At 39.6% G+C, this 20,236-nt stretch overlaps 2 protein-coding genes across 2 annotated transcripts; one reads left to right on the plus strand and one right to left on the minus strand.

The window, feature by feature from the left end:
* The first annotated feature begins 268 nt into the window (after positions 1-268).
* Positions 269-10,015, plus strand: LOC115569453 (TRPM8 channel-associated factor homolog). The gene is made up of 12 exons (XM_030397460.1): positions 269-336; positions 543-1,335; positions 2,509-2,722; positions 3,009-3,306; positions 3,836-4,137; positions 4,433-4,607; positions 5,509-5,603; positions 5,906-6,116; positions 6,269-6,505; positions 8,563-8,786; positions 9,009-9,119; positions 9,688-10,015. Exons 2-12 carry the CDS (start codon positions 689-691, stop codon positions 9,928-9,930), a joined length of 2,757 nt encoding a protein of 918 aa, XP_030253320.1. The 5' UTR covers positions 269-336; positions 543-688; the 3' UTR covers positions 9,931-10,015.
* A 104-nt stretch (positions 10,016-10,119) lies between these two features.
* LOC115596613 (endonuclease domain-containing 1 protein) lies at positions 10,120-19,871 on the minus strand. Its single transcript, XM_030441846.1, has 7 exons — positions 19,866-19,871; positions 16,534-16,612; positions 16,306-16,370; positions 16,036-16,136; positions 15,731-15,845; positions 14,905-15,061; positions 10,120-12,705 (listed from the first exon to the last, which is right to left on the minus strand). The coding sequence occupies exons 1-7, from the start codon at positions 19,869-19,871 to the stop codon at positions 12,353-12,355; spliced, it is 876 nt and encodes a 291-aa protein (XP_030297706.1). The 3' UTR covers positions 10,120-12,352.
* Between the last annotated feature and the right edge of the window lie 365 nt (positions 19,872-20,236).

A 20,236-nucleotide genomic window follows, 5' to 3' on the forward strand; every position in this document is an offset into this window, starting at 1 on the left:
AGTATATCATCAACATCATCTTCTCACCATCTGGACAAACAGGTTTCTCAGTCACTGCCAGGGTGTATCCCTGTTTAAGCCACATACAAAACCTATGGTCTATCAAAACAAACACAGACTGTTGGCAGACGAGTGTTGTGATGTGTAACCTCCCGCTCAAGTCCCGCCTCTTATTGTACATACCCTTTCAACTGAAAAAGCTCCGCCTTCTCTTTTATAGCAAACCGCAGAAATTTATATTCACTCATACCTTCTGTCCGAACCTGTTCTTGGTGGGTTGACTGCTTGAGAAACTGTTGTTCAATTATACACGCAGGAAGTCAACTTAACTATCAGGTAAAAATGTAACACTCTGCTTTATGTTGGTTTTGTTATCTGTTCTTTGTTACAGGACTGACCTTTTGTCTCTGAAGCTGATTTAGTAGATCGACAGCTTGTTCTTCAAACGATAGTGATATAGATGTGTAACAAAAGGATTAAGCTGTCAGCAGTACTTTTATCTTTTGTTTTAACCTCTGTCAACTCTCTTTCTATTCCGGCAGGACAGCCTGGCTGATACGGCATACATCCATGAAATAACAATTGTTGAACCTAATGTTCTAACGCAGATTACATTGGACTCAGCATAGCTTTCTTTTGCTCCACCTTCCTTGTCATCCCGTCCTTCAAAGCATCAATCCTTCTCACCATGCCCAACCAGCCCACTCAAAACCAGCATGAAGCGGCCTACCTGTCTCTGATGAGAGGCCTGAGAGAGCTGGACCTACGAGGCCCCAGTGTTCCCAGTGATCTGGTTCTGACTGGAGACCATGCCTTTCCATTGGCAATGAACAGCCAAGGCCAGGTCCTGATGGCTGCCTCTCTGTACGGCAGTGGAAGGATTGTGGTCCTGGGTCATGAGGACTACCTGACCGCCTTTCCTGCTCTGGTAGAGAACGCTCTGACCTGGCTGCGAGGAGATGGATCTGACAACTTGTCTGTTGGCGTACATAACAACGTCAGGGCAGTTGCTGATAACCTCAGTAGATCCAGCTTCAAAGCTGAAGTTGTTGGGGCCTTTAGTAAAAATCTGGGGGTGGGAGTGTATGTGACTGATGCCTACAGCGTGGGTGCACATGTGAAGGACCTGGTGGCGTTTATGAAAGCTGGAGGAGGAGTGCTGATAGCGGGGCAGGCGTGGAGCTGGGCTGGAGCTCATCCTAAGGAGAACACGCTGCTGCTGTTTGATGGAAACAAGGTTTCTAGTGTGGCAGGGATCTACTTTTCTGACCATCACGGTGAGGTAGAGTGCCTGCCTGTCTACCCACAGATCCCTTCATCCTGGATGTCTGTAGTGTGAGTGTATTCTTTTTTCTATGCACTTTCTATGAAAAGATTTTAAGTTGTAAAATGGCTGCTTTTCTGTCAAAAGCATGGGACAACAGGAGGACTCCACAGACATGCCAGTGGTTCCGTATGTTTGTATTTAAATGCTTACATACTGGTCTTTAGCAGGTCAAATGTTTACCATGATCCCTATCTTAGTGATGCATTTTAACATGCTAACATTTTGCATCCCTGAGTTGCATCTCCACAGTTCATCCTGAATGATGTACATATGTCAATACCAAATTCCATCGTGATCCATCCCATAGTTATCGATGTGTCTCGCTCAAAACCTGATCCTCATGGTAGAGCTAGGGGGGTTGTCATGGAATCGCCAACCTCATTATGACTCATGGGCTTTGGAACCACAAAGGTTTGCACTAAATTCCGTCAAGTAAATATTGAGATATTTTACTAGATAACTTTGACCTGCAGAGAGCATTAGATGAAAAGTCAAGGCCACACCAAAGACAATGCAATTCAGCTTTAGGGTCCCAGAGTTGTGTGTACCAAATGCCGTAGCAATCCATGCAATGGTGGTGAAGACATTTACGAAAAACCAAAAAGTCAACATCATAGTGGCGTTATAGGAAATTGATAAATTGACTTGATTGTCGCCAAAGTCAGCAGGACTCATCCTCTAATCACCATAAAAGCCTGCACAAAATTTATCACAGTCCATCAAATATTGGTTGAGATATTCCAGTCTGGATGTGGTGGACAAACCAAACAATTGATGGACAGACCAATATTGCAGACGGCATTAGCCTGCCTAAAAAGGATGGGTACAACTTTTACTGAAGTGGAAATTCCCTTTCGCCGCCTCTTGCCTCCTTCCGTGCTTCCTTCTTGCTTCTGTTACTCCATCTATAAGAAATAACATGGTCAGAGGTGAGTAAGGGCGCCAGAATTGGAGCTTATCCAATATGTGGGTTGCTAAAAAAACCTGTTAATTTTCATACATTTAGAATATAAGATAATTTATCATGAAGTATGCCTTTTTCAATAAAAGCAGACAAGACACGTGGTACATTCGATGTAGCATCCTACCCTGATGTTGCACCAGTTTAGACAGAATGAAAGAGAATAAACTGTATTGCTCGTCCTTGACACCTCTCTCTCACCCTCCTCTTCCATGTTTAGAATCGGTAAGGATTTTGAGGATGACTTTGAGTTCTTACTCAAGGGGATCTCAAACTTTGATCTCGCGGATGCACCCGTTTCTGAGGTTCTGGTCCATGGCCCGCTAGCCTTCCCAATTTGTACCACCAAGGGTGGACAAGCATTCTTGGCAGGAGCCTACTATGGGCAGGGACGGGTTATTGTGATCACACATGAAGGACTTTTCAATTGGGAGGTACGTTGTGTTTTTTTTGTTTGTTTGTTTTTTACCCCTCTAAAAATCATATACAGTACATTTTCTGGGAGCTCAATTGGGAAAATTCAGTTAGATCAAATAACCAAATGGGAACTGTTTTTGGCTTGTCAAGTGAATTTACGTCTTAACAAATCATCTGATTCATTTGTGACCACCAGCTGTTGCTATCTGTAGTGTGTTAAACAAGGGGTCATGTACTTAAAATGCCATATCTTTTTCACATGATTAACAAACTGCTTTCTGTTTTTGATAACTATTATCACAGTCACTGGCTCCATTTTGCATCAATGCAATTCGTTGGTTGGATGAAGGCCGGCAGGGGGTTGTTGGCTTAGCGCCAGGCTTCGACCAAGCCAGGGAACACTTTAGCAAGTCAGGGTTAAAGTGTGAGTCAACAGACTTCAGGGAAGACCTGAGTGTGTTTGTGTGCTCATTGTATAATGGAGATCAAGCTGGGAAAATCCAAGAATTTGTAGCAGAAGGAGGAGGCCTGCTGATTGGTGGACATGCCTGGCACTGGGCACAGACACACCCTGGGCAAAACCCATTAACAGATTTTGCAGGTACGATAATGAGCCACAAGAGTTTCATTCTATTCTGCCAATTTCAGTTATAGTCTGTAATAATGTATCTATTTTATTTTTTTAAGGGATCATGTTAAATGTTAAATATAATTATTACTGTTTGCTGTATTGTAACAGAGTAAACTTAAAGCTTATTTTCACCTACTGTCCCTCAGCAAGTCATCATTAAAACAAGCACAGTGACAGAACACTACAACAAACTAGTCAAACAGGAGAAGTAGTACAAAGTTACATTGATTCTAGTGCATGTGGATAATGACACATACAATAGACAGACCTGAACTGCAGGTACAGCAACATCATATTGACTTCCACAGCACTGAGTGGAAGTTAGAACACAGGCTTGGAGTAAGTCATGAAAGACATTCTGGTGAAGGCAGTTATAACGAAAGAAGACAGACTATTATTAATGACATAAGAGACCCTCAAAACATTTCAAAAGGTGACATATATCACCACCAAAATACTCATACTCTAAACCAGGCAAAATACTTGCACTTTCTTTCAGGGAACAAGATCCTGAACAAAATGGGCTTTAGTGTGATGGGCAACGTCATTTGGGGAGGTCTCCATGAGGCCCCTGAGCCCAGCCGGGCCATCAAAGACACCTACCACTTCCGCCACCTTCTGAACCGCTTTGCTAGTCATGTAGCCCAGGGGCAGGAACTTACGCAGCATGAGGAGGAGTGCCTTAAAAAACTGGGTTCGGACTGTGCCACCTACTTGCACATGGAGGCACATGATTGCTCCTCCTACGCACAGGTGGTGTCCACCGTCACCGACCTCATAAAGAAGTCGGACATTCCGCAGGTGGGCAGTGAATGACTTTATTGTCTATGATAGTTCTTGTTATAATTTCAAATAAGCAAGCTCCACTTTGTTTTTGGCTTTTGAGGCAGACTCTTGCAGTTGCTTCAGTTACCTTCTACATAAAAGCTGGAGGAGCAATTAAAACCACATTATCTAGCGTTAATAATTGTGCCATATAAACAACCACAAATATGATTAATAAATGTCTACATAGGTGCTGATGTTTTTTTTCAGCCTTAAATACTGTGATATTGTTAGCAAACTCTTTTTAAAATATGTATCGTTCATATTCAAGGTGTGTGGCAGCTGCCCTGTGAAGACTCCCAAAGACCACCTGCTCCTCAATGTGGCGGCAGAGGTCTACAAGGTCTGCCCAGATCCCGATGCCCTCCTGCCCTATCTCATCAAGGATAACCCCTTGTTGCCAGTTGTCTACAACCACAGAATCACGATTAATACAAAAACAGGAGGTCAGACCACACTTTTATGGGTTAAAGCACGACAGAATTTTAAGGTTATTTTGTGTTTGCAGCTTAGTGTTTGTTCCGCTGACATAATTTGTGTGCACAACTGAATATAATGAAGTCATTTTTTTCTATCTGGGTCTCGTGATTTATTTTAGAAGCATTTTTTGTTATAGCCTATGTATAGAACATCTCTTAACAGGCTCTGACAAAATAAAGTCAAATATCCGGTATCTGTGGCTGTCGCAGCCCTTTAATAACCTCATCCTATCATTTTATTCAGATCAAATTATAAATTTGCACATGACTGGAATCTTCCAAAGGGCTCAGCATGGATGTACTGCTAAAGCAAACAGCAAGTTAGTGGTACAAGAATGGCAGAGAAAATGCATCCAAAATGTCCCAATACTAGCATGCTAACCTCACAGCAATGAGTACTGACAACACCCATGTCTTTTTTTTTTTTTAACATTGATAATGATAATATCAGATGTTTTCTTTCATGTGAATGATAAATTAGGTCACTGGATGAGTTAACACAGTACACAGCCTCTGAGCCTGTTGTCCATAAGCTAACACAGTAGCCCAAAGCACACATTCCCTTATCCAAAGAACAAATGAGCTGCAGCAGCAGATTCATCAAGCTTCAAAAAGCTTGTTGAACCTTGCAAACTACCCACATATCTCTTCAGGAGTGGAGCTACTGGGTCGTTCGGTGGGGTGCCGTCTGTGTAATCCGGCATTGTTTTTATGTGTTTTGGAGGAGTCGCTTGAGGGAGGGCTTGAGAGAAGTTTTCTTCATGTTTAGACGAATAGGAAATTTCGAAATGTTCTGATTTGACCAACTCCAGCGTTAATCTGCCTTATCGTGGCAACAACATAAAGATCTTGTCGTTGTGTGTCTCAGGAGGGGAAGAGTGGATCAGTACAGGTCTCTACCTCTCTCCTGGTATGAAGACTTACATATCCCTACCAGAAGAGATTGTCAACAAGGACTGGAAGGTACAGTGCACAATGTCATATTTGCAAACATTGGGTTTATTGAGTTCAGGTAACATGCTGAAGATACCAGGCTGATTTAGGTTGCGTCTTTTCAACTTAAAAAAATAAATCCCCTGACTAAGACAAAAGTAGGACTTGGTAATGACTGTTAGTTGTTATGTGTCAGAGAATATATTTACAACCCCACTTATCCACACTTCTTGCTAGCCTATGACCCATACATGTAACTATATCTAACAAACATTATTGCACTTTACATACAGGTTTTCAAATCAGTAACACATATTCCTTGCTTTCCTCAGATCCAGATTGGCTGTCAAACAGATCATCTCTACCATGAGGTGTTGCTGAGAGCACAGCATGTTCATGAGCAATTTCCTGTAACCTCAAACATGATGCAGGTGTGGAACCTGTGGGGGGGACTCATCTACCTGGTAGCCCCACCCAACACACAAGTGGCGGACCTAGAGGTCACAGTGCAGATGGCTGTACCTGCACCATATTATAAATCTGGTGAGTGTGTGGTGGTTGACTATGCGCATTTATGATGTATCTGTGTCTTCGCATGGAGTAAGCTACATTAGGTCATAAGAAGTCTGCAATAAGAACAGAGAAGACTTAAGGCATTTTTCTATATTCAAAACCTGTCCTTCTGTTCTTTTCAGGTGTGACAACAGCAGCCGAGTGGTCGCTGCTGCGCACAGCTCCTTCTCCCTGGGCCGAGTTGGAGTTTGACAACATCATCCTCACTGTGCCATCGAAAGCTGTTCAGAACCTGGACCGCCCTGATGAGTTGGCGGCACACTGGAATGACATCATGAAGGGCATAGCTGACCTGGCTGTCATACCACACAAATTTCCCCGCAAAGAGCGCTTTGTAGCAGATGTGCAGATTTCCCATGGTAAGTGTTTGGATTTCACACTGCATCTGTTTCTTATTTGCTTTGTGCATACTATATGCAGTATCTTGAAATAAATCACCAGGACTCTCAGGGACATCACATGACATTGGATGTATAATGCTATTGTTTTGTAAATTCAACCTTTATAAGAGCTAGCTTTAAATTCATTTGCGACACAACTGGCTCAATGTATGTGACAAAGAGGGGTGACAAGTCAGGATTTAAGTGCCAACGAAAATGTTTTATTGTAACTTGAACATCATAACTATCTACAAAAAGCATGAGGTGTGGAGAGTAGCGGGGCATCACTAGTGAATGTAGTGTGTGGATGAGTGAGGCATGTGGTAGCTGCTGTTGAATGCCAAAGAAAACACCAAGACGAACCCAGACCCTGTAAAGGTGTGGTGCCTAGGAGAGAGAGAGAGAGAGACAATGAGACCAAGGTGGCATTTAGAACCTTAAGCCCTCCCTGACTGCAAGCTCCTGCTGAAAGTAATATATATTCAGTAATGTAATTACATTTACTATGTCAAGTAATACGTTACCACACCTATGACATCAAAATTGTAATGTACAACATATTGAGCATCTCTGGAAAGCTTCATGCTAGAGACGTACCTTTATCCTTGCCTAGATGATTATTGCCAGTGATTATTTATCCGCTTCCTGTGTTAAAGGTATTGTTGATGTTAGCATGATTGACCCTTTTCCTTTGACCTGATTCCCTCCTCCCTTCTCAAAGACATCTCACACAACATCTTGCCATTCCTCACAACCCTGATGAACTCCTCCCTCACTTAAGGCCTTTTTCCCAGCTGCCTTCAAGACAGCTATAGTAAAGCCACTCCTAAAGACGCCCTAGACTCTGACATCACACAGCAGCCATCCGAAACTCGAACCTGTATCTCTTGTTTCTTTCCTCTCTAAAACCCTGGAATCGACCGTCTACAACCAACTGTCCTCCTATCTTTCACAAAACGATCTCTCTGACCCCAATCAGTCAGGCTTCATGACTGACTTTTTTCTATACACTGGATCACTAGGCTCTGGAATCACATCGAATGCATTCTCTTACCACTGTTATGCAGACGACACCCAACTGTTCCTCCCTTTCCCCCATCCTCCGATACCCATGTTGCAACGCCCATCTTAGAATGTCTGGCAAACATCTTCGCTTAAACAACTGCTCATCACCTCAAGCTCAACCTCCTTAAAACTGAACTCCTTTCCTCACAATGACCTGTCAGTCACTGTCGAGTCACAGTATTGCCTTCATCAACTGCAAAGAACTTGGGCGTAATCCTCGACAACAGACTATCCTGCACTCCCACGATCACAAGAGCATCCATAGGAGCCAGTCTTTCCTCACAAAGGATGCAACGCAACTCCTGGTTCAAGTGCTGGTCATTTCCCACATAGATTGCTGCAACCCGCTCTTGGCTGGATTCCCAGCCTCTGTGACTAAACCACTGCAGCCTATCCAGAACACTGCAGCGTGCCTAGATTTCAATCTACCCAAATTCTCCTTTGTGACCCCCCTTCTTCCATGTCCTCCACTGGCTTCTTGTGGCAGCCCACCTCCAACTCCAGACAATGGTACCAGCTGACACCTCAAGGCCATCAACAGCAACAGAGGTCGCTCAGCTAGGTCACAACTCTTCTCTGTTATGGTGCCTCTGTCGTGGAACGAACTCCCGACCAATGTCAGGACAACAGAGTCACTCGCCATCTTCCACAAAAGACTCAAGAGTCACTTGTTTAGACTTCACCTCGATACCACATAGCATGACTCCCTCCCACCCCCAGAACAAACCTATATGCACTCTATATGCTCTTACCCTTAAATCATAGCACTTTTATATGTGTATCCTACCTATCCTCTGTTTTAGGATCACAAATTATGACACCGTTCAGTCTAAAATGATCAATTGAGTGAGGAGTTTTGTAGCAACATGTGCTAATATGTGACCTGCGTAATGTGTTTGCTCTAATTGCACAACAATGTGATGTTTGTCAACCATAGACACAGAGCTCTCAAGATTTGTTTCTCCATCCAGGTTGGATGCATGCAGGTTATCCTGTCATGATACACGAGACTGCAGCAGATGAACTGGTCAACGTTAACAATGCAAGGACTAATGGCATTTGGGGCCCGATCCATGAGCTGGGACACAACCAGCAGAGATGCTGCTGGGAGTTTCCACCAAACACCACAGAGTGTACATGCAATCTGTGGGCATTGTATGTGCATGAAGAGGTGCTGGGAGTCAGCAGGACACAGGTGGAATGAATTGGATTAAAGTTTGATATTAATTTTATATTTATTTTAGTTTCATTTTTATTTTTGACAAAACAAGAGATCACTGTCAAGAACAAACTAGTCTTAACATGGATTTTAGCAGTCATTAGACATCACACAGCTGCTTATAGTGAGAAAAGTATTTGTTTTTTCACTGACCTGAAATTACTTTATAATCACATCAATTCAACTTGTTCATTACAGGCTCAAGGCATTACTAAAGAAAGTCGCCACAAACTAGCAAAGGACTATGTCGAGGGGGGCAGGAAACTTGACAGTTGGACCTTCTTTGTGGCCCTGGAGACATATATGCAGGTGAGAGAGAATGACTGTAGATTAGATCCTGTGGAGGAGGGGTGCCCAAACAATTTCCCTTGGAGGACAAAAACTGAAATGTAATGGTAGACCACATGCCAAAAGCAAATACTCATTGTATTGTGTTGTTAATATGCAAAATGCTACTATGATCCCAAATTCCCTTTACCGACTGACTGCCTGCACAAAGTTTCACTCTGCCTTCCATACTCAGATTAAGAAAATCAATACATATTTAAAATTCAAATATTTATTACTTAACCATACATACAGTATGTTTTATTCAACCAATATTCATGTCTTCTAAGAATATCACACTTTTTGAATCTGCACTGGAAACATCCGGCAGATCATCATAAGGCCAGATCTTTCCAGCTTTGGCCCCAGGCTCCACTTTGGGCGGCCCTGCTGCAGAGAAATGTCACACCACAGACAACATTTGAAGCAAATTTCAAGACTAAAAGTGTCTCACCCCAATTCGACCCACTGATGCATTAATGCTCATGACACACCAGACAACAATGCTATTTTTCCACATATTCCTATTTTTCTCTCTGCTCCCATGTAGCTCCAGGAGAAGTTTGGCTGGGATGCCTTTAAGAAGGTGTTTGCTGCCTACCACAAGATGAGCGACTTTCCCCATGACAACAAAGGAAAGATGAACCTGTATGCTGAGACTTTCTCCCAGATTGTGAAGATGAACCTGGCAGGATTCTTTAAGGCCTGGAGTTGGCCCATCGAAACAGCCACTGAGGAGAAACTTTCCAACCTGCCGCCCTGGAGTGACCACCCCATGACCCAGTTTGACTGAACTTCACACTGCTGCTGCTTAAAAGTGTAGAGAGAGATGCCGTTCGGTGGGAAATTCAATTAACTGACTTTCTTTTCCTTTTGTTTTCCTTTCTTTTTAACTAGATTTATTGAGATGGTAAAAAAAAAGAAAGAAAAAAGACAAGAGGATGATGAGGAGGATGTGACAATTAAACTAATACTGAGGGAATGGCCAGCATAGGGGTCAGTATTTAGCGTATGTTTGTGTGAGCTCTACATTGTAATCCAGACGGTATGGGCATGAAAATTGTAGGTTCTGGTGATGCAGACTGGCTGATTTGTTTAGAATAAGTTAACACAATATGCACAGTGTCTGCCTAGATAAAGAGAAATAATTATTAGTTAACGAGCAAGTTGGTAATATACTGTAAATTAGTCATGCATCATTTGAATTCAGTACGTCCATTTTAAAATATTTTTTCACTCTTCCAGTGAATATGATCACTTCAGAGGGTGGAATACAGAAATTAATGGATTGATTGACACCATTGTTATAGCTCACTAAACACAAATCATTCGGCAAACACAAAAAACCCATTAAACAGACACAATATTTATCAGGCTGATACTATCGCTGTCTTGATGATTAATCACGAACTGCACTCTTTTTTGCTCTGGTAATGCTGTATTAATCCCAGTGCTACTACATGCTGATCACATGCAGCCACGTGTGTGAAAGCTTTTTAATTCACAGCACCAAAGTGAATCATGGACTTTCTATGAAGGATATGTTACCTCTAGTACTTTTTCCCCTTGTAGATCATGTTTACTAATTCTCTGTGTTAATACCCTCTTTATGCTTAATGGTGGTAAATCTCGCAGGCTCCGTTTATTAGATTAACTATGTGTTCACTATTTTTCTATGTTTGTATTTGCCTTTACAGTCACAGGTAAAAGATGCGGCCTTCTTATGCCCTGCAGTTGGTGTAAAACCGCTTTCCTACTGGTTGATTGGAGAACTGCTGGAGGAATGCCCCATATTTATTCTGAGGGAGCTTCTCCACCCAGTTGTCCTCTCGTGTTCATCACTGGGACAAAGGCATGGGCGTTGGAAGCTTTGAAAACATGGGTGGAACAGTAATTAACAGTTATACCAATACCAAGGCTGCTGTCAGTCAGCATGGAGACAAAAACAAAAAAACAACAGGGCCATAAGCAAAAGGCAAATGAAACACAAACATTTAGTTCAATACATGAGTAGATGTATTAGATTTTGAGTTAATTCCAAAACATTTTGTGGTAACAGTGTGTGACTCCCCTTAACGCTACCTGGGATTTGGGCATCAATGACTAGCTAACCTTAGCGCTCGTGTGTATGCTGTCGAAGATGAAATTGTGAATTGTACCTTTAAGACAAACTGGGTTGCTTAGCTACGCGAGGAGCAACATCACCAGACAGCACCCTTGTTTTTCCTTGAGTCAGTCGAGTGGCGTCGTTGCCATGGACAGACGCATGTTATCTTTTGCCTCTCAACTCAAGTGTAACGGGTTAGGTGTGGCCACTGTTTTGTTCATGTATGATAAAACAGTAACCATACAACCGGGTTTTGTAAGGTTGATTTGTTAGAAATAAATGACGGGCATTGTGGAAACCCCAGATGTGTGTGGCTGTGTTTTGTGGGCTTACGTATTGCTTCTGCTTCCAAGAAACATTGACCCAAACTGTTACAATGTGTGTGTCTGTGCATCCTATATGAGAACCTGTCTTGGTGCAAGGCAGCAGTAAAAACATGGTGAAGTTTTTATTGATTTGGCCATTCCCTCAAGAAGCAAGTGGAATAATCTGAAAATGAAGTACTGATGCAACACTCTGAAAAGAGCACCAAAAGGATAGGCTATGTATTTTTCGACATAGTAAAAACATGGTTAAACATGGTAAAAGTAGGGGAGATGAAACTAATAACTCATGCAATAGCTGGGACTTCAATGAACAAATGATTGTAATATGACTGTCTGATGAATTACAGATGTTTGACTGCAGTGCATCAGTAGTGAAATAAAGTCACAATTTCTGGGTTCAGTGGGATGGACAGTGAGGTCTGGTTAGGGAGAGAGTGTATAGGCTGAAGCAACGAGACCTGAGCAATGATTAATATCCTGTATTACAATAAATGGGATGGACTGTTATTTTTTTGTTTTTATTTTCTTTTGTTGGCATTTTCCCTCACTGAAATGAAAAATACACAAGCAAACAGTCACTTTATCCCTCTGCTGTTTATTTTGATTTATTTATTAGTGGTTGAATGAGATGTATATTAAGGGATGTATTAGTCAATATGACTAATGGCTTTTCATTGTGTTTAATGTAAGATTAAAGGGCAATGGCACCTAAAATTGTTTTCCCATCGTCCCTCTGTTATCACTTATGCCCTGCAGTTATTGTAAAACAGCTCCCCTACAGGCTAATTGGAGAACTGCTGCAGGAATTCTCCCAGCTCCTGCAGAGAGAGCTTCTCCACCCAGTTGGCCTCGGTGTTCCTCGCTGTGGCTGCACCGCCCTCAATGGGTGTGCCATTGTTGTCCACACAGCAGTAGGCGTTCCACAGGTAGTCTGGGATGTTGACACGCTTCACGTTGTTCTTGACAATCCAGTTGTCTGCAGAGGGAACGGCCCCAACCAGCACAAAAGCTGTAGAGCACTTTTCCAGGAAAAGGTCGGTGAGCTGGGACTCATGGATCCTCCAGGCATTCTGGTTCAGTTTGGGGTTCTGAGGAACCACATTGGTCAGGGTGAAAGTGGCGTTACGGCTAGGGACTGCAAGAGAGAGGAATGGAAAGAAATAAAGAAATGTATTATAATGTGGCTTGATAGGATGCAGAGGGTGGGTTGAAAAGGGTGAGAGAGAGAGAGAGAAAGATGTGTCTTGTAGCAAGTGGAATATTCCAATTTGAGCGGGTTTTAAAATATCAGCAAAATAATTTTTCAGGTTTGGGTTAGATCACTTTAAAATGTTGTCAGTTACCAAATACAAATCATATTGAATAGTTCTATTACTGAACATAAAAAGAATGTAAATATGAATGCTTTTGGATTACTTTACAAAAAAAAATGGACAAAACCACAAAAACGTGAGTTCCACAAATGTTCCTTTTTCTTTTGTCTCATTGTAAATGTAGTTGTAAAAGGCATTTTGCATATTCAGCATTTACAGTTAAAATAAAATGTCACATACGAAGACAGCACTGGCACAAACTGCAGGTGTACTGTGTGTATATCCTACAGAGCAGCATGTGGGATGTTTTTTGTGTGTTTTTGCTGTGGCTGTTATTAAATCAAAGGAGGACTTTGCTCTTGTAATGAGAAGGGAAGCACGTACTCAGAATGTTCATCTTCCATCTTCAGTACGCTTAAAAGGAATATAACTTTGTGCTTTTTACGAGTTATGCTAATGCCGTAAACACTGGTCATAAAAACATTTAAAAAATACAAAAATGTAATCAATGTAACATTATCAAATTACACATTTTTTCCCATGCAGTCTGGGCTGATCAAAGTTTCTGATTAGGTTATCCTACATGTAATCTCTGATGATGTACATAACGGCTGTGACACAAATTCCTAAACATAACATAAACCAGAAATCTGCTTACTACATACTTAACATTTGAATAAAGGATTCTCTCAAAAAGTCTAAAAATGTGGAAGGCCAGAGAGACATGCATTAAAGATCATGTTTAAAACGTTGCTTTCTTATATTAACTATATCATTCTAATCTTGAGCTAAGCATGCTTGAGACAATAAAATATCTAGTGAACGCAGATTCAGGTTTAACTTCATGGAAGAAATATTTATTTAACGATCACAAAAGAAAGAGTAGAAAATATGTATATTTGACTATACTGTACTTTTGTCTATGTGAAATGTAAAAATATAGAACAAACTTTGCAATTGGTAATTTAGTGAGGGCAAATGTTCTCTGGCATAACAGCTGCTCCATATCATGATTTAAGACACTCAAGATGAGATTGCAGATATTTCTTTGGCTCGAGCCTCCCATAGCTGCCCTAATTTTGATTTGACAATAGATACCACAAACAACCAACTCACAAAACCACTAAAATCTGAAACCATAATTAAACCCCCACTGCTCATCTGTAACGGACTGATTAAAAATGTTTGAATTTAAAGGTTTCATTAAGATTCAGTAGGCTTGTATTTAGAAAGACAGAAAGAGATTGTAAAAAAATATAAAGTATTTAATTTAAATACAAGTAATTTGCTAATTTGAAAATACATATATACATTCTGTACAAACAATTGTTATCACATTCAGACAAAAAGAGTGACTAATGATTTAGTCATTAGTAATTCATAATCCCGGTGCTACTACATGCTCATTACACCCCTCTCTTAATCCATAACTCACATTTTTTGTACCATACATATATCAAGTGTTACCATGTATTTTATTTGTGTTACCATGTATTTTAAATACCTTCGTACATAGATAGAGGCTCTTAAAATGTCTGTTACAAATGACATCTTACTCTTTTCTTTTCATCAAAATTTACATTACACAATACTCGAGAGTAATTAAATACATATCATATCCAGAAGTATAAAAAATATATGTAATTGAAAGACTGCACAGGGCACCAGATGCAGATCGGACTATTCTGCTATTGGGATCACTGAAAAAGCCTTGTACAGTTTATCAATAGACAGAATTAGATTAGATAGGAATAGATATATTCTTCTTTTTTCTTCCTTTATTGAGGTCTCTACAACAGTTGATAAACAAACAACATTATTATATGAATTTCACTGGACAAAGTAAAAGAATTTTACTATAGACTACAGATTTTATTATACATTAAATGAGCACTGATTTAAACACCTTGTATCACTGGGAAAATGAACATCGACCCTGCTGCACTGACACCTGTATCTGGTGTCTACTGCCACCTACTGACCTTTCACCCTAAAAACCACCCATGCTCAACCTCCATTACCTGCATGGTGTCCGTTGGGGTTGAGGTGACCACGGTCGAAGCCAGAGTGTGTGTAGTCCTCATTCAGAGCCTGTTTCTCCCCCAGGTAGATTCCAGGGTAGTCTCTCCCAAGCCAGTAGCCGTCCTTCATCTCCGCTTGCCAGGCCATGTTCACAAGCTATAAGTCATATCAAAGACTCTGATTTAGACGTACAGAAGCTCTCACTGGGACGAATATAAGCACCTACACCACATACAATATATACTGAAAGAGATCAATCCATTGTGCACATGTTTTTTTAAACTCTTTAACGCTTTTTCTAACACTACTAAATTAACAGAAAGAGAAGTGCTCTAATACTTTGTGTGTCATAGAGGTTCTTGTGCCTGTAAAAGATCTTGAAAGTTGAAAAGGTCAAAGTCCACTGCAACTGAAGCTCCTCTCTCTCACAGAAAACAAAGCTCCTGAAAAGCCTCATCATTAGTCCCACCTTTAATTGTGTGACCTGGTGACATCACATTATTTCTCCATGTCTCACAGTTGCATGATTTATGCACTGAGGCTAGTTTGGCACATAAGAATTGATTCAACCCAGCTTCTTTGAGATTGTTAGTGTTTCAGAAGAGGGGAATAGAATGCTGCAACACTGGACAGTATGAGAAAAACTGAGGTGTTTTTGATCATTAAAGCGTGTTAACCTTTTCTAGTAGTAACTGAAAATAACATTAAGAACCTCAACATGAGCACCATATGTCTCCTTTAATATGTATTCCACACATTCTGATGATTTTGACCATGTCAATACTGTGGGTGTACGTGTACAGCATGCACAAATGTGGCACCAACCTGAGGCTCAACAAACCACCTTTTCTCCCTGCCACCTCCATTGCTGGGCTGGAAATGATAGGCAGAGTAGACAGCGATACGATGGTTGGTGTCATACAGGGTGGCAAAGTGGAACCTGGTGGTGCAAAGATGAAATGCAGTGATTTGGAGTGTCAGAAGTGTTGCAATGGAAAAGTGTACGTTTAGTGCAGAAAATAGAACACTTTCGAAGGTTAGTAGATTAATTAATCTAAAAAAAAAAAAAGAAAAAACATTAAACAAGCTATGTATATGTATTTATACGTATCTGTAAACTGTTTTCCTACCTGTTGACAAAGCGCTGACAGAGACGGGCAGCACCAGGAGTAGACGCCCCCCACTCTGGCACCTTGTTTTTATAGAAGTACTTCAAGCACTCTGGCTCATCCTGGTGCAAATAACACAGACTCCTAACTTAATCTCTTATGCAACAACTACACACACATACACATTTTACCTTCCTTGAATTCTTTGAATATACTGGAATTAGTTCACAGACCTCAAAACGATTTACAACATCTGCCTGAGCAGAGAAGAGGAGTGAGAGGAGAACGCACAAAGGTACCGAGGTTTGCATCCTGGAAGAACCCTCTGGTGTCAGGGATACTTAACTGTCCTGCAGCTTTGAAGAGAACAGAACATTAATTTGTGAATACATGTTTTATTCAACAAGACAGTGTGGGTATAAAAAAGCCAGTAAATGTCTACTGTAACAGCTCAGGCCTGCACACGTAAGAGCAGTTTGTTTGCACTCTCTGTGTTTGTATGTGTGTGTTTCCACTCACCTGCTGCCACTATCCACCCAGAGCAGAAACTGGCTTTTATATGTGACTTCTCCTCACCTTTCACCTTGTTAGTCCTCTCCTTTTATCTGACCTCCATGTGATGTTTGCGGGGGATGTGTTGTGGATGTAAATGACTAAGTGTGAGAGTGTTAAAAATGGAAGAATGATGCAGGAAATGCCAATATTAGCGCCATTAAGCTATGAGATATGAAGATACAAGATAACATCCTGTATATAAAGTCATTAAGACTGTACTTAAGAACAACTTTGAGATACTTGTATTTGGACTTTTGTGTTTCCATTTTCTGCTACTTAATTATTTTAAATCTGCACCGTTTATATTGTAAATGTACCTTCATGCAATGGGAATTCATTTTCCATACATGTGGTTTTGTCCTTCTTCATGATTTGTGTCTATAAAACAATATTATGACAATAATTTCACCATGTAGTTCCATATTAAGCTGATGAATAGTTGGAAAGAATTGTTCATATGTACTGAAATATTCATTTCATATAGTATATATCATTTGTTATTGGACATATCAAATGTGATAAGATTTATTATATTGGAATACATATGAAATGTTAATTATTACACATTATATTATAAAGATCTAATCTATATCAGATAGATAGACTTTTAAAGACATATCAGTATTTTATACTAATGTATTGTAAAAAAAAGTACATTCATTACATGTTGTAATATTTTATCAAAACAAACAAAATGATAATGTATCAGCTTGTACAGTGGACTCCTTCCATACATTAAAAAGTATTAAATATACTACTTTATAAAATTTCAACATGGCTTGTTTCATAGGTATAGCTGCAACTAGTGCAGATTGAGATTAATCATCCAAAATATAACCAAATGCATAAATGATGATGTATTTTTATAGGTTAAGATGAAATTAAATAAGACTTTATGGATCCCTGAAGGAGAATCCACAAGCTACCCAGTTCATAAAGTATTCAAAATGTGCTCTGCTGTTAAAAGCTGCAGCATTAATGAACGCGTTCATAGATCAATGATTAGAATCAAATTATATGGTGAGTATGTGAGAGTTCTTTTACTTTTGCAACTTTGAGTATATTTTGACGCTGATGCTTACTGTCTCAGTGAAATTACTTTTTATTTGCAGAGTTGACTGTACTTCCACACCCCTGCTTTTAAAGCCTGCTGTGAAAGTCATTTCACATAAAACAGAATAAGATCAAGCACATTTCTAATACATTTATTTAATACTGTCTATTTTCAGCTACGGTCTAATGCCTTAGAAATAGGATCATTTTTCACTGTTACTGTAAGTCAGACAGGGAGTTACAGCTTCATGGTGAGATCATACATAGAAGCTCCATGTTCACTCCTGTTATTTGATATCAAGATCACCTCCTATAATATTACAACATGTGCATTTGGCAGATTCACTCACAGCCTCTCACAGCCAGCTCTTGCTTAGGAAACTCTGCGTTATCTGTTCATGTGTTGCTTTTCCCACGATGACAGTACGGGCTATGTGCAAACCTCACATGTGGACTCCTCCCACGTCGCAAGCTTACATTCGCTCTACACAAAACTATTCTGAATGTGAATTTCTACACTGACATGTTCTATGTGTCCAGAGGGGTCATGAGGTGACCTGCTTCAGCTGCAGAGCAGAATTCCTTGAATCATGGTCAATGATATACTAGACTGGAGATTTGCTCTTTTGAAGACGCTTTTTTGCAGTACGCCATCATTTATGAGCCAGTTGTTGTCAGATATTGTGCCTTCATCAGTGTGATATCTGAGGTTGTTGACAGTTTCCTTACATACAGTCAAGAGATTCCAAGCACACAGCAAAAATCATCTTTTTAATGAATATTACAGAGAATACCACAACCTTTTTGAAAAAAAACATACAATGTTTTAATCAATTAGTACAAAGTGTGAATCCCTCAAACTGTACAATGTCAGTCTTATTGTATAGTTAAATATCTGAATACTTATCCCTACCCGGGAACACTTTATTAAAACCATAATTAATACAATGTTAATTAATAATTTATCAAGCAATGTTAAGGTTAATAAAGATCAGTTGCAACTTTATAAGGGCCATCCAAATAATGGGTATAGTCTTTAGTATGGTGGTTTATTTACCATTTAAAATAGTTTATAAACATCAATCGCAAATGTACCATAAACAATTGCTTACTACATCTGTGTATTTGTCATGTGTAACCTTCTCTGGGTTAAAGATCACAATTTTAAAATCAAGAAAGCCTCCCTCTTCAGCACACACTTCTCCAGATCAACCCTTAGTTTGACAGAGTTACCATGTCAGTTTCTGTATAATTCCTTTTTTCAATTAAATCTGCTGTAACTGAATAAATCGTCATTGTTCTTATGACTCCTCTACTTTTAGTTAGGTAAACACATTCTTTACAGATTAAGATTTTTACAAAACAAAGCAAATGCTTATTCAAATATGATACTTTTATTGTATATATATTATATACAATATATATATCAATAATGAAAAAACATTTAAGTCAAGTGACAGAAGAATGTTATTAACTCTTTCAGAAACTTTTTGTTTAGCCTCACTATTAAGTCTAGTTAGGTTTAGAAATTCTTGATTTGTTTGCGTGCTTTAACATTTAAAGACGTCAAAATTCTGGCAAAACATGCCAAAGCACATTTATTCATACACAGTATAAATATTTGTTTTAAATGGAGACAGGATCAACTCAAATGCTCCCCTGTTGCTTACCCATATGTTTGTCTTTTACTGCAAAAAGCTTTACTGGATAAATTACTGCAGTATATGCAGTCAAATATTACTCCAGTAAGGGTATTGAACTGAACAGAGGTAAATCTGCCTTGTTCTTTCCTGTCTGAAAGTTTGGAATGACATTTCTGAAAATGTTTAATGTTTGTTAATTAATGTAAGATATATCCCTTCTTTCACAGGATTAAAAAAATGAATAGGGCTAGATAAGAATAAAATAGAAAGGATGCCGTAAACTGAAAAGTGATAACTGCTATTTGCTGCGCAACAAAATCATCCTTGCAATAATTCTGAAGTCTATATTTAGTCTTGCGGCACTGTGAGGATAAGTTTCTATACAGGCATCAATTGGTTACAATTTATTGTCAGTCAACCTGCAAAACCTTTTTAGATAAAAACAAAAATAGTGGCCAGCAGAATGTTGAATAATAAAGAGCTGGAATGAAGCCACAAAGGCTGGTGGATGCCAGAGAAAACATAGACAACATTAGGGATAAGATAAAGAGTCTGAAGCGTTATTTAATCAGCCTTGTATTTTCCCATTACTCTGCTGACCTCCATTTTCCCCATTAACCAATCAGCGTAAATCTCACAATACATGGCTGCGCGACAGTACTACACGATGTTGTAACTGTGTTTGCTCAGGCTAATTGCTTTAATATTAAAAGGGAAAAAAAACAACACAGTGCTTATGTTTCCTATATTGCTGTCTATCTGATTTTCAATTGATGAAAATTATATATATATATATATATATATATATATATATATATATATATATATATATATATATGTATATATATATATATATATACATATAAATGGGCAAGAACCTCAAACATTTGATTCAAAAGATTTTACATGCTGTTGTTGAAAGTATGCAAAAATCACAGGGAAAGAAAGCATTGCCAGTTTTGCAACACCAC

The sequence above is a fragment of the Sparus aurata genome, chromosome 2, assembly GCF_900880675.1.
Source record: "Sparus aurata chromosome 2, fSpaAur1.1, whole genome shotgun sequence".
NCBI lineage: Eukaryota > Metazoa > Chordata > Actinopteri > Spariformes > Sparidae > Sparus > Sparus aurata.